The following is an 11,250-nucleotide window of genomic DNA, read 5'->3' as shown; positions in this document are numbered from 1 at the left end:
TAAGACTAAGCAAGGCTACAGATGTATGACAGTTATAGACACGGACAGAAAACTGTTCGCCGAACAATTTGGGTACAAAGTTCATCTCGGTAAATTAATTCCAGAAACGTGTACGCTTAAGAATCACTTGTTGGTTGGCATTCCAAAAGGTAAGCTAACATATGGCAATTCATCTGATAATTGTGTCCGCTGAATGACTTTTCTAAATAAATGGCATTTATATTGAGAACATTAATTAATTATGTCAGTAATTATATAGATAGCAGCATGCAAAACATTTTTTACTATAATAGGGAGACTATTGTGTATAAAACGTATTTATTTTATGTATTGTATCTTTAAAAGGGTGCGTTGGGGGAGTGCTATTAGCGCTATTTACTTCATTCTACATAAATTTCATACTACAAACGCTATTTTACCCGAAGTGGTGTAATGCTGAACAATGTTATAGTTTTTAACCTCTGTAAACGCTGGTGAACATTGTTTCGATTTATAAGCATTGTATATGTTTTTATTAAATTTATACGTGATTTATCATTAACTTATATAGGCATTATGGACTGTGTTGAAATATATCTTTAGGACGCCGGATCTCAAAAGCAGCTTAAAATTAAACTTTCTCAGACTAATTAAATAAAATTATTGTTATTATTATTTATTCGCGCGGCGTAGGCGTCGTCCGCCGCGCCGCCGGCGGCGCGAAGCGACGGATCGTGATTGGCCAGAGGCCAGATCCCACCAGATCCGGGGGCTCGACTCAACGCGTTCCACGTTCCACCCTCGTCGAAGTGATTCGTATTTAGCGAACGAAATCAGAAAATCTACGTAAAAACGTGCGTAATTAGTTTAATAACTTGATTTTTATTGATTATCAAAATCATCGATGAGATTAGAACGTTTAGAACGTTAATGTAGAAGAATTTAGTTTACTTGCGTCTTATCCACGTGGTTCGTCTGTACATTATTTCGTTAATTGCGTCATATTAACTTAAATTTTCTTTCCAGATGCCGTCTGTAACGTTAAAAGATGTGGACCAGCAGAAATTCGTGAAGGCCTTTGCAGCCTTTCTGAAAAAGTAAGGAATATAAATGGAATAATTAGAATCTAACCTATAAGCACAACTCTCTAAAATTGGAAGCACTCCAAATAAGAAAAATGAGCAGAATAATTAGAATCTAATTTAATTCATCTCGCACTTGCGAGTATGTCTAATTTAAACTTGCATAATCTTACATTTCATTAATTTTTGTCATTTAAAATTATCATTTATCATTTCTTATTCAGCGCTCCAAGATATGTAGTTGTATTTGACGTTGTATATTTGTAAAATTTTAGGACCGGCAAGATGCGCGTGCCAGAATGGGTGGACATCGTAAAGACGGCCAAATTCAAAGAGTTGGCACCCTATGACCCCGACTGGTACTATATAAGGTGTGCAGCCTTGGTGCGTCACATTTACATTCGCAGTCCCATTGGAGTCGGCGCGGTCACAAAGATCTTTGGTGGGCGCAAACGTAACGGCACTCATCCCAGCCACTTCTGTCGATCGGCGGGCGGCGTCGCGCGCAAAGCGCTCCAGAGCCTGGAGCAGCTGAAGCTCATTGAGAAGGCACCTCTCGGTGGACGCAAGCTGACCAGCCAGGGTCGCAGGGATTTGGATCGTATCGCTGCGCAAGTTAAAGCTAAGAGCAAAAAACAGCTTAAGCTTCAAGAAGCAATTGTGATTTAATATTCTTCCTCTGTAATAAAATAAAAAAAAAATGTAAAAATCTTTAAACTTTGTTCACCAGATATATACCCAACTGCATATAATTTTATCGCTTGGACAAAATCTATCGAATAATATCCAATTAAAAGTTAAAGTTTGTCAGGATGTGTATTTTACCTGGATAAAAATTGCAGGGCAAGCAGGTTTAGAAAAATGCAGTATCACAGCACAAATAAAAGGCATATATATATTTTTAAAATAAAATAATGTAATTAATCATTTTTATTGCATTCACACACGAGAAAAGTTTCACTCTGAGGTTTTCATACGATGGAACGTGTTACATGTTTATTATTATTACAAATTAATGTAAAGTATTACAGGACAATGATCGCTGCCATAAACTTGCTTCCTTATAATATTATCGCACACTTTATTTTTGATCCGTTCTGATATCAAGAAATAGTCTAGTCGCCTATGTATTAAAAATCATAATTATACAAAGGAAAGAGCTTCAAAAAGTAACTCGTATACTTACCATCCAATATCTTTACCGCGTGAATTGGCAAAATACGACCAGAATGTATATGCACCCTCTGTTTCAGGATATAATAATCTGAAGGTATCAACAAATCCGGCAGCTAAAAAGTCGGTCATATCATCTCGTTCTTCTTTAGTAAAACCAGCATTTTTAGTGTTTGTTTTGGGATTTTTTAAATCTGGAAATCAATAATACTAAGTTAATGTTAATTCCACTATTTCTATTTTGTTCCATTCACATTTACGAATTGCTGATGCTTCATGTTTAAAAAATTAAAGTGAAATGAATCTAACACCGATACTCTACCAATTTCTTGATGAGCTACATTCATGTCGCCGCATATGATAACAGGCTTCTTTCGATCTAATTCCTCAATCCATTTCTTGAATGCTTTATTCCATTCCAATCTTTTTGGTAATGTCACCAGCTTCTGTCCGGCATTTGGCACATCTGTTACATTATGTTCTATTATTAAATATCCAAGTAATATTTTTGGTCAAATTAGAGATATTGCGTTATAGAGAAGGTATCGTGTAATATATTGAGTTGCCTGTAGGTATAGTTCAATTTTTATGATTATAGGATATTAAGTGCGGAGTTTATCTTAAGAGACCTATTAAGGTGTAACTTACAAACATTAATCACAAAAAATTCTGGGAACTCCGCCGTGATCATTCTGCCTTCGCTGTCAAAGGTAGAATCATTTAAACCGTATTTCACAGAAATCGGCTTTTCCTTGCTAAACAAAGCGACTCCACAATAACCTGATTTCTTACCTATCAAAGCATTTATTGATTACGTGATTTGCGTATGCGCGCAGCACAAGTTCTAAAAAAAATATATCTTACTGTCAAGAAAATAGTGATGATATCCTGACAATTTGACTTCATCTGGCATCTTATCCTTGTCGCATTTGGTTTCTTGCAAAGCAATTATATCTGGATCTTCTTTTACAATATAGTCAGCTCCATGTTTCTGATTAAACATAAATACAGAAGGATCGTTACCAAGTACGATACATTAATTAACAAAAAGATGTACTTTAACTGTAAACGTACTTTGATAACAGCCCGGACCCCAGAAACATTCCAAGTACAGATCTTCAGATTATACTTCTTTCCTTCCTCGTTTAACTTCGTACATCCAAAATCTATCTCATCCAAGTTCGTATCAGTTTTATTTAGCATCTGCTTGGGCTCGTTCTTCGCCTTCTTCGCGGTAGACGAATCACCTTTGTCGGCGCTTTTTAATCCCTTCGAATCGGTTTTCAGCCTCTTTGGGGTAGGTTCATCGTTTGTATCATTTGCACGTTTTTTAACTGAAGCTCCATTTTCATCTAATTTTTCTGTTTTCTTACCGGGTTTAGCTTTGGAAGAATCAACCTAAATTCAAGGAAAAAAACTGATATATGTACAGCCTGCTACTTATTAATGTACAAAACTATGAATGCAAGCGACATAACTATCGGATGGACAATTAAACGTACATTTTTTTTCTTTTTAGATAATATCACAATTATGTCACGCTATACAAGAGAATATTTTTTATACTTTAATAAGTTTGTAATTAAAAAATTCAACCGTACATTATCAAACTCACATACTAAAAATATTAAATACAACATTTGCTTACGCTTGTAGAGTACATAATTAATCATGTGTACATACCTTTGCTTTATTAAGACGCTTTCGTGGCATGCTGAGACCCTGCTCTTTGCGAAGAGAGAATACTAAGGAAGACACAACGAGAGATGCAAACAATATTAGTGTTTAATGGCTGTCGAATTCTATCAACGCTACTAAATAATCTTTCCACCCGATAAAATCAATATTGCAAGCGGAACATCCCGGTGATGTATATATTTATCAGTTATTCACAACAATGTCGAATAAACACGTCGGTACGATTTGTATAACTGAAAGCTCAACTTCCGGAGCTCTTGGCCTCGTCGCCGGAAATAATATAAACGTGAAATCGTTACCGCGTCACCAGGTAACATCACAGTTATAAAAGATTTCATTGTCTGTCCCCGATCGATAAATACAAACACATAGCCTAGTCGTGGCGTCTAACCGGGTCTAACCGATTCTCCCGGTCTTCCGGCTCGCAACCTGACCGAATCGCGATCGAAAGGACGACGTGGGACGAGTGGACAACGCTAGCTCGCTAATTTACGTGATACTTCTTTTTTTACAGACCTGAATAATTCTCGTACGTGTGACCGGAAGGGACGCAACGACGCGACTCAGCCTCCACAACTTCAAAAGTGCCATCCAGCATCCAGCAGTCCAGCACTAGGCGGGGGTACAGGGTATAGGGGGGTTCCAAACTCCCCTCTTGGCTCTTGGAAAAATAGCACCTTTGCTCTTTATTAGTATTCGTGTCTCTTTTTGTGTATGTAAACTGCACTGCAGTAAACAACATTGTCAACGTAATTACATCACTACGTGATACAAAACAATATTACTTCCCGATGCTACTATAATCTTCTTTTTATTTCTTTTTATATCTCATACTTTGTTTTCTTCTACATTTCATTTAATATTTAGGTTTTTTTTATATCAATCATTCAACAAGATAATTAACTGCTTATATGAATCAAGTTGCAAGATGCTGTAAACTTCGGCGGATATCATTTCGTTGCCATCGGTAGTACGAATTCGACTTCCTCTCACAATTTCATCTAATTGTAAGATAAATAGAAATGTTGAAGAGGTAGCATTTTGTAGAGCTAAGTAAATGATCGAATGACGCAAGTGCTTACGCGAATTTTCTTTGAAATATAACATTCATATATTTTACAAAAGATTCATAGGAATGGGAATGTTATTGTCGAGTTACCTTTTCGGAAGATTTTAATAGTTATTTTAGAACTATTATTGCGACATAGTAATGATTTTCTGGCATGCTATTAATTTGTTAGACATACTTTCCACCCGTTATTATAGCTATGAGATGTATCTATAAATTCATTCTATCTCGTTAGCGTCATTATTCGTGAAAGGCGTAGGAAAACCATCGTAAATTGATTTACAGATTATGAACATATACGATCGATTGCCAGTTGGATATGAATAACTGGGCATGTTCAAAGTAAGATAAACGTCGCCTCGATTAATCCAAGACTTTGAATGTACGGCGTACGGAATAATCGCGTGAGAATACTTTCCGGGCCTGGTTCTTTAATATTTTCAGTAATAGTTTATTGTAAATCAAGTATATATAAAATAAACTTATAAAGATTGTACACTTAAATTACAGGACGTCGCCGTCGCGTCAGAAACGGCCGGCTCTTCGCTTGTTGTTCGCGACGACGGCGGTCTTCGGTATCCTCGAAGAGAGACTTTGGCGTTGCATCGTAAGGCAATCGCAACGATGAAAACCGTAACACGAAATAGGACGTAGTAAACATGGATGCACGAAACGTTCGCTTAAAAGGGAATGTATATCCTGGAATTCTCGATATTACTCCCTGATGTCGCGCCGTTGATGATATCGAGGAACCATAAGAACGCAAAATAACTTATAATGACACTGTGAAATCGAATATGTCATTTGTCATTTGTAGTAACGTTTCTGGAGTAAATCCAGATTTCTGGGCTCCTGATGTATTACTGTAATTACATTGTATAACGTCACGAGTGAAATATACACAGTTAAATCTAAAATACAAATCATATGGTACAAATTGCGCGATCGAATTTCTATCACCGATAGGTTTCGCCGCTAACGATAAGATTCACGTGACCGTGACCGAATGTTTCGATCTTCGCGCTCGACATTCGTTTTATCATCGCTCTGGGACTTGGGGGGATTGTTTCTTTCCAAGCAAGATTTCGTTGAAAATCTGTCGCGGATTGTTCGTATAATTGTTGTAAAACAAAGCACTTGTACAGGCACGTTCAGTGTAAGTACTAATATCAATAGCCTCGCGTAACAAACACTTTAACGTTGTACGTCTGTAGTTATGTAATAGAAAAATCCTCAAGGCCAATTAACAACCGGAAATCGACGTAGAATGGGCCGTATATATATACACGCCTCATTCGTTTCCCTGAATAATGTATAAACAGAACTCTCTCTCACACATAATACGAGGCACATGCTGCGATATAATTTCGATCTGTCCATTTCTTCCAGTGTGATCCAAACGATCTTCATTTCTCGGATGCGTCGGGATGCTCTGTCTTGATATGATGGGTAAACGTGTACTGCGTCGTGAAGCGTTTCTTGCAATAAGGGCACTGATATGGCATTAAGGGATGTGCGGATCTCAAATGCGCCACGGCTAGATCTCTCAACACGAACGGTGACTGGCATACACCGCACCGATACCTTAAAAAAAAAAATAATAATAATAATAAGTACGTCGCACAGAATTAGACTTTTCAGAATAACACACAACATTTTTCCAAGTTTGAAACATCTCTTTACCCGTTGACGGTTTTAATGAGAGTCCGTTTAAGAGGTGGGGGGGTACTCTGCTCGTTAATTTCAACCTTTGGCTCGATAGGAGATACGTATTCCAGCGTCTCCGGACGCAATTTTGGCATCGGTTCGTCATCCGCTGCAACTTTAATCTCGGGTGTCTGCGTCTGTAAAACATAACGTTGCCACATAATATATGCCGTTATCGCGAATGTGCGGTTAGAGTCGTGCGGTGTTATCCATTACGTACCGTACTGCCGCGCATATACTCGGCGTGCATTTTCAAGTGTGCGTTTCGCGACTGCGAGCTCATGAAAGTCGCGTCACATTTGGAGCACTTGTACGTCTTGTTGGCAACGTGAGACGGCGTCTTCTGCCGAGACTTCACGGCGACTTTCTTTCGAAACGGTGCTCCACCCGTGCATTGGTGGGCGAGCAGCGTAACTTCTTTGAAAAAGATTTTATTACACTTCGCACAGTGATAGGTTTTATCCACCGTGTGCGTCTTTTGATGCGCCTTATCCATGAATGATTTGTTGCAAACAGCGGATGTGTACAGTGAGGCATTATCGAGCGTTAGGCGTTTATGACAAGCCTACCGATCAGGAGGTAGCTCGTGTTTAAAAAATGCAACGACAATGGATAATAATACGTAACAATAGTTTTGCCGGAAGTCTTACCTCGTGCTTTAACAGCTGCGACTGTTCCTTAAACGATTTTTTACATACATGACACATGTAACTTTTGTGGGAATTGTCCGAGTGCGTCTGCAGGTGCGTTAACATTGTCGTGTGGTCGCCGAACCATTGTGAGCAAATGCCGCATCTCGCCACGTTTTTATGTCCACTAGAAATGCGTTTCGTTAGAGATTCATCATCTACCGGGACGTCGTTCCTCTCCATTACCTGTGAATAAAAAAAGTGATCGTAACTTAAATCAGGAATTAAAAGTATCGTAACGACAAATTCAATGTCTGAAACGCGAGTACTCGGAAATAAATAAAAATAAATTCAAGGTAATAAATATAAAAAAATCTATATAAATTACAGTATTGATCCAAGCAAACAATAATCTCTAATCACGAAGAGGAGAGAGATTGAACGAACCTCGGAGTAAGATTTTTTGGCACCGCGAGCTTCCCTTGCTTCTCTCGCTTCCCTCTCAGCGTTTAAGGCCTCCTCTTGCTCGACTGCCGACAAGGTTGGTGTCATTATTGGTTGTTCATTATGCTCGGCTATTTTGTGTCCAGCCAGGCGTATAAGAAGTCCGAACGACCGGCCGCAAATGTTGCATTTGTGCTTCTTCGGTTCATGAGTGCGCATGTGATTCGACAATGCGCTCTGCTGGGTACATCTCTGTAATAGTAGACAATACAAAAATCATAGAGAGCGCATGTGAAACACGTAGGACTTCCATATAAAAATGTAATTGCGATTTCATTACCTTCCCGCAAGTAGGACACCTGAGAGATTTCACGTTTTCGTAGTACTGATCATCTCGTTTAATCTCTCTCGGTCGTTCCGCTATTTTTGTCACCGCGGATTCCGAAGATGACAATTTCTGCGTTACTATCGAGTTTGTTTGATGTAACTGAACGTGACTTTGATAAGATTCTACTGTAGGGAAGAATCTAAAAAACACGAATATATGTTTAAAATATTGAGAGAAGCGGCCTATGAGAGACGAATGTATCTCTTAAAGTCGCAAATTACCTATTGCACAACGAACACCAGGTGTTACTTCCGATCTCGGTCGACTCGGCCAGGTGATCGCGCAATCTGTGCTGCTTCAGCATTTCCCAACGTACGAACTGCCGCTCGCACTGATCACAATCATTCAAGTTCCCCGTGAAATCCAGCTCGACCTTCAAATGGTTACTGGCTTCGTGTTTCGCTAAGAATTCGACAGACTCGAAGGATGCGGAGCACTTTCTACAGGTATACACACGCGGACAGTGCAACTGCATGTGCTTCATTAGACTGTCCTTCGTTCTGGAAATTATAAAATTTTGTTACCAAGCGAATCCACGACGAAAGCGCTGTTACAGAGCACGTACCTGTAATAACTGTTGCAAGGTGCACACCACCATTCGGAAGTTAACTTCGTTATGGACTGCAGTTGCTGATGATTGTTCATCGTCAGACTGCCGGTCAGTACCTGTTCCAGAATACTCGTTCGTTTCTCTGCCTTTTTGACTTGATAGTCCAATTTAGGAGCTCTCGCTCCTTCCATATCGGACTCCGCTTTTATTTGTATATCCATGCCAAACATCTCCGACAGTTTGCGCTTCTTGTTCAACGTCTCGCTAACGGCGGTTTCGGCACTCAAAATTGGGTCCATATTCATCTCCTTGATCTCCACCTCGCATGGCAATTCGGACAAGGTCTCCATGCAGGCATCCTGGATAACCTGATTGATCGGTGTCGCCGAGTCGTCGAAGGGCAGGGTAGCTGACAAAGGAACTAACGGCGGCGGAGCTCTAGACTTCTCCTTGCAGAGCTGTACCTGGCGTTTGAAATAGCAACGGTTAAAGAAGGAATCTGCTCCGCAAATTTATTCAGTCATATTATATCAACGTTATAATTTTGGTACAACGTGTGCTATCAAATTGTAAGGTAAATAAAAGCGGGACGCCATTATTAAAATGAGAATATATAATACAAAAAACATGTGCTATTATATCACATTTAGATTGTTGTAAAATAATAACATAAAGCAATTTATCTTCCGTGTTGATCGGGACAGATTATAGTTTGACGAACCTGGCAGGGATCCGACGAGTTCTTCATCGCGTCGAGGTATATCTGGGCGGACTCCGTTTGCTTGTGCCTCAGCAAGACGGCCTGCATGCTCCTGTACACGTTCAGACAGTACTGCCTGAACTCGTACGCGTCGTCCAACCTGGCCGCGCAGAACTGGCAGATCTGCTTCGGCAGCGGATCGGTCTTGTACACGAGCACGGGCAGGCAGGCGCGCAGCTTCTCCACCACCCTGCGCTGCATACCCTCGTCGCCGAAGATGGGCAGCATCTCGTTCCTCTCCTCCGAGCACAATCGGCAGACCCTGTCCCACTTGCTGCCCGCGGCCATCGTGTAGAAATTCACGTTCATCGCGAAGGGAAGGTGAGGAGCTCAGGAGCCACGCCGTTCCCCGTCGGAGACCCCGAGACTCCGCGATCAGCGAATTGGAGGTTAGCCGACGAACCGCGCCGTGCGCGACGCTGGCATGACGGCCGGGGGGCGCGCTCGCGCGGGCATGCCCTGGCGAGTGGCGACGTTCGCGCGGGAAGAAACGCGAGGAGCACGCGCCACGCGCCACGCGCCACGCGCGCACCTGGTCCGAGGAATCGAGCGCGGCTAGCGGCTACTTCGCTTTCACCTTCCTTCTTCGCTCAGCCTTCTCGCCTCCTCGGTGAACGCCAGTGAACGCAACGGAGCAACGGAGCTGCGCGAACCGGTTCCACGCGCGTGGAGGAGCGCGCGCACGCTCGCTCGCCGTTCACCGACGTCCCGTGGACATCCCGCCACGAAGGCGAGGAAGAAGGCAAGGTGCTGGCGTCGTCCTAGCGCTCGCGAGACTCTCGCGCGGGGCCGTTCGCATCAGGGCTCCTCCTCGCCATGCGCCATGCGGATTGCGGATTGCGGAGTATGCGGACGCCACTCTTCGCTTCGGCTTCGCCAGCTCTCCTCAGCCTCTTCCACTCCTTCCTCCCTTCTCTCTTTCTCTCTCTCTCTTCGGCGGTGCTGTTGCTCGGGCCCCGAGCCTGCTCGAATCGGAGCTCGGAGCCGCCGTCGCCGTCTGCGGATAAGCGAGAAATGGGACACCTTCTCGCGACAGCCGTTTTAGGATCGTGACGTCAACGACGACAAGCGAGACGACAGGCGAGATCCTCCGTGCGATTCTCTCTGATCCTCTCGCCAGAAAGCTAGCAGCCACCACCTTAGACCTAGGATATGACCTTCATCATCCGGTTGTCTTCTTCCGAAATCCGAGATCTCGGCTGTTCCGGCGGGGTGACGGCCAACTACTTCCGGGAATCTGTCTACTCACCTTCCTCGCGTTAAACGTCAATAGTCTCAAGATTTCGTTGTCGTTTCGTCATTAGAGATTAGAGTTTTCCCAGCGTTCGCATCTTCAGCCTTCTCTGAAAATTTTGCTTTCAGCATTACTCAAGATGGCCGATGCAGTTGTTGAAGATCTCTTGCAGCTTCATTCAGTCCATTTGATGCTATAATAAATGCTTCGAAGCCTTCTTCTTTCTTTCTTCATTGAAGGAAAGAGAAGTGGACTGCAGTCTTAATTCCTTACTCAATTTCGCGACTGAGAGCAATTGAAGAGTCGAAGCTATGATTTAAAGAACACAATAAGAAAAGAACACTTTATTTCATCTTATATTGTTATATCTTTTACAATCGCTTCTGATTTTAATAAAACTTGCGGCAGCATTGATTGACCAAGCTCTTTTGTTTCTTTTTGAAGTGTAATCTTTATTTCTTTCAACGTAACGTAACAGATTATTATAATGGTACAAGCGAGTGCACTGCTAAAATCGCAGTGAGAGAGAATTACAGT

The 11,250-nt window shown here is 41.8% G+C and overlaps 3 protein-coding genes across 4 annotated transcripts; 1 reads left to right on the top strand and 2 right to left on the bottom strand.

Moving 5' to 3' along the window:
• The first annotated feature begins 29 nt into the window (after positions 1-29).
• On the top strand, positions 30-1,778 carry LOC143908084 (small ribosomal subunit protein eS19A-like). Its single transcript, XM_077425379.1, has 3 exons — positions 30-833; positions 1,006-1,076; positions 1,337-1,778. The coding sequence occupies exons 2-3, from the start codon at positions 1,006-1,008 to the stop codon at positions 1,728-1,730; spliced, it is 465 nt and encodes a 154-aa protein (XP_077281505.1). The 5' UTR covers positions 30-833; the 3' UTR covers positions 1,731-1,778.
• A 177-nt stretch (positions 1,779-1,955) lies between these two features.
• Rrp1 (Recombination repair protein 1) lies at positions 1,956-4,661 on the bottom strand. Of its 2 annotated transcripts, XM_077425371.1 has the most exons (9): positions 4,449-4,661; positions 3,918-3,979; positions 3,608-3,632; positions 3,309-3,524; positions 3,099-3,225; positions 2,883-3,026; positions 2,557-2,700; positions 2,248-2,428; positions 1,956-2,184 (listed from the first exon to the last, which is right to left on the bottom strand). In XM_077425371.1, exons 1-9 carry the CDS (start codon positions 4,521-4,523, stop codon positions 2,067-2,069), a joined length of 1,092 nt encoding a protein of 363 aa, XP_077281497.1. In that variant the 5' UTR covers positions 4,524-4,661; the 3' UTR covers positions 1,956-2,066. The 2 variants fall into 2 exon arrangements, with proteins under 2 accessions (XP_077281497.1, XP_077281496.1); XM_077425370.1 differs by having other exon boundaries at positions 3,309-3,632; positions 4,449-4,554.
• A 1,419-nt stretch (positions 4,662-6,080) lies between these two features.
• LOC143908078 (uncharacterized) lies at positions 6,081-10,455 on the bottom strand. The gene is made up of 9 exons (XM_077425369.1): positions 9,441-10,455; positions 8,735-9,183; positions 8,391-8,669; positions 8,122-8,308; positions 7,785-8,033; positions 7,359-7,583; positions 6,929-7,273; positions 6,685-6,845; positions 6,081-6,585 (listed from the first exon to the last, which is right to left on the bottom strand). Exons 1-9 carry the CDS (start codon positions 9,786-9,788, stop codon positions 6,408-6,410), a joined length of 2,421 nt encoding a protein of 806 aa, XP_077281495.1. The 5' UTR covers positions 9,789-10,455; the 3' UTR covers positions 6,081-6,407.
• Between the last annotated feature and the right edge of the window lie 795 nt (positions 10,456-11,250).

Source organism: Temnothorax americanus, unplaced genomic scaffold, assembly GCF_048541705.1.
Source record: "Temnothorax americanus isolate GAGA-0224 unplaced genomic scaffold, ASM4854170v1 Scaffold9, whole genome shotgun sequence".
Taxonomy (NCBI): domain Eukaryota; kingdom Metazoa; phylum Arthropoda; class Insecta; order Hymenoptera; family Formicidae; genus Temnothorax; species Temnothorax americanus.
Note: the sequence above shows the minus strand (reverse complement) of the source record. Positions and strands in the feature narration are given on the sequence as shown.

What these genes read in the sequence shown, in the direction of transcription:
- LOC143908084 (XM_077425379.1), top strand. Translation starts at nt 1,006, where the DNA reads ATGCCGTCTGTAACGTTAAAAGATGTGGACCAGCAGAAATTCGTGAAG. An exon ending in TTTGCAGCCTTTCTGAAAAA is followed by an intron (nt 1,077 to 1,336) that starts GTAAGGAATATA and finishes GTAAAATTTTAG; the next exon opens with GACCGGCAAGATGCGCGTGC.
- Rrp1 (XM_077425370.1), bottom strand. Translation starts at nt 4,530, where the DNA reads ATGCTGGATGGCACTTTTGAAGTTGTGGAGGCTGAGTCGCGTCGTTGC. An exon ending in GGGTCCGGGCTGTTATCAAA is followed by an intron (nt 3,226 to 3,308) that starts GTACGTTTACAG and finishes ATGTTTAATCAG; the next exon opens with AAACATGGAGCTGACTATAT. An exon ending in TGTAGCTCATCAAGAAATTG is followed by an intron (nt 2,429 to 2,556) that starts GTAGAGTATCGG and finishes ATTGATTTCCAG; the next exon opens with ATTTAAAAAATCCCAAAACA.
- LOC143908078 (XM_077425369.1), bottom strand. Translation starts at nt 9,788, where the DNA reads ATGAACGTGAATTTCTACACGATGGCCGCGGGCAGCAAGTGGGACAGG. An exon ending in CCAAAAAATCTTACTCCGAG is followed by an intron (nt 7,584 to 7,784) that starts GTTCGTTCAATC and finishes TTTTATTCACAG; the next exon opens with GTAATGGAGAGGAACGACGT. An exon ending in AGTATATGCGCGGCAGTACG is followed by an intron (nt 6,846 to 6,928) that starts GTACGTAATGGA and finishes TATGTTTTACAG; the next exon opens with ACGCAGACACCCGAGATTAA.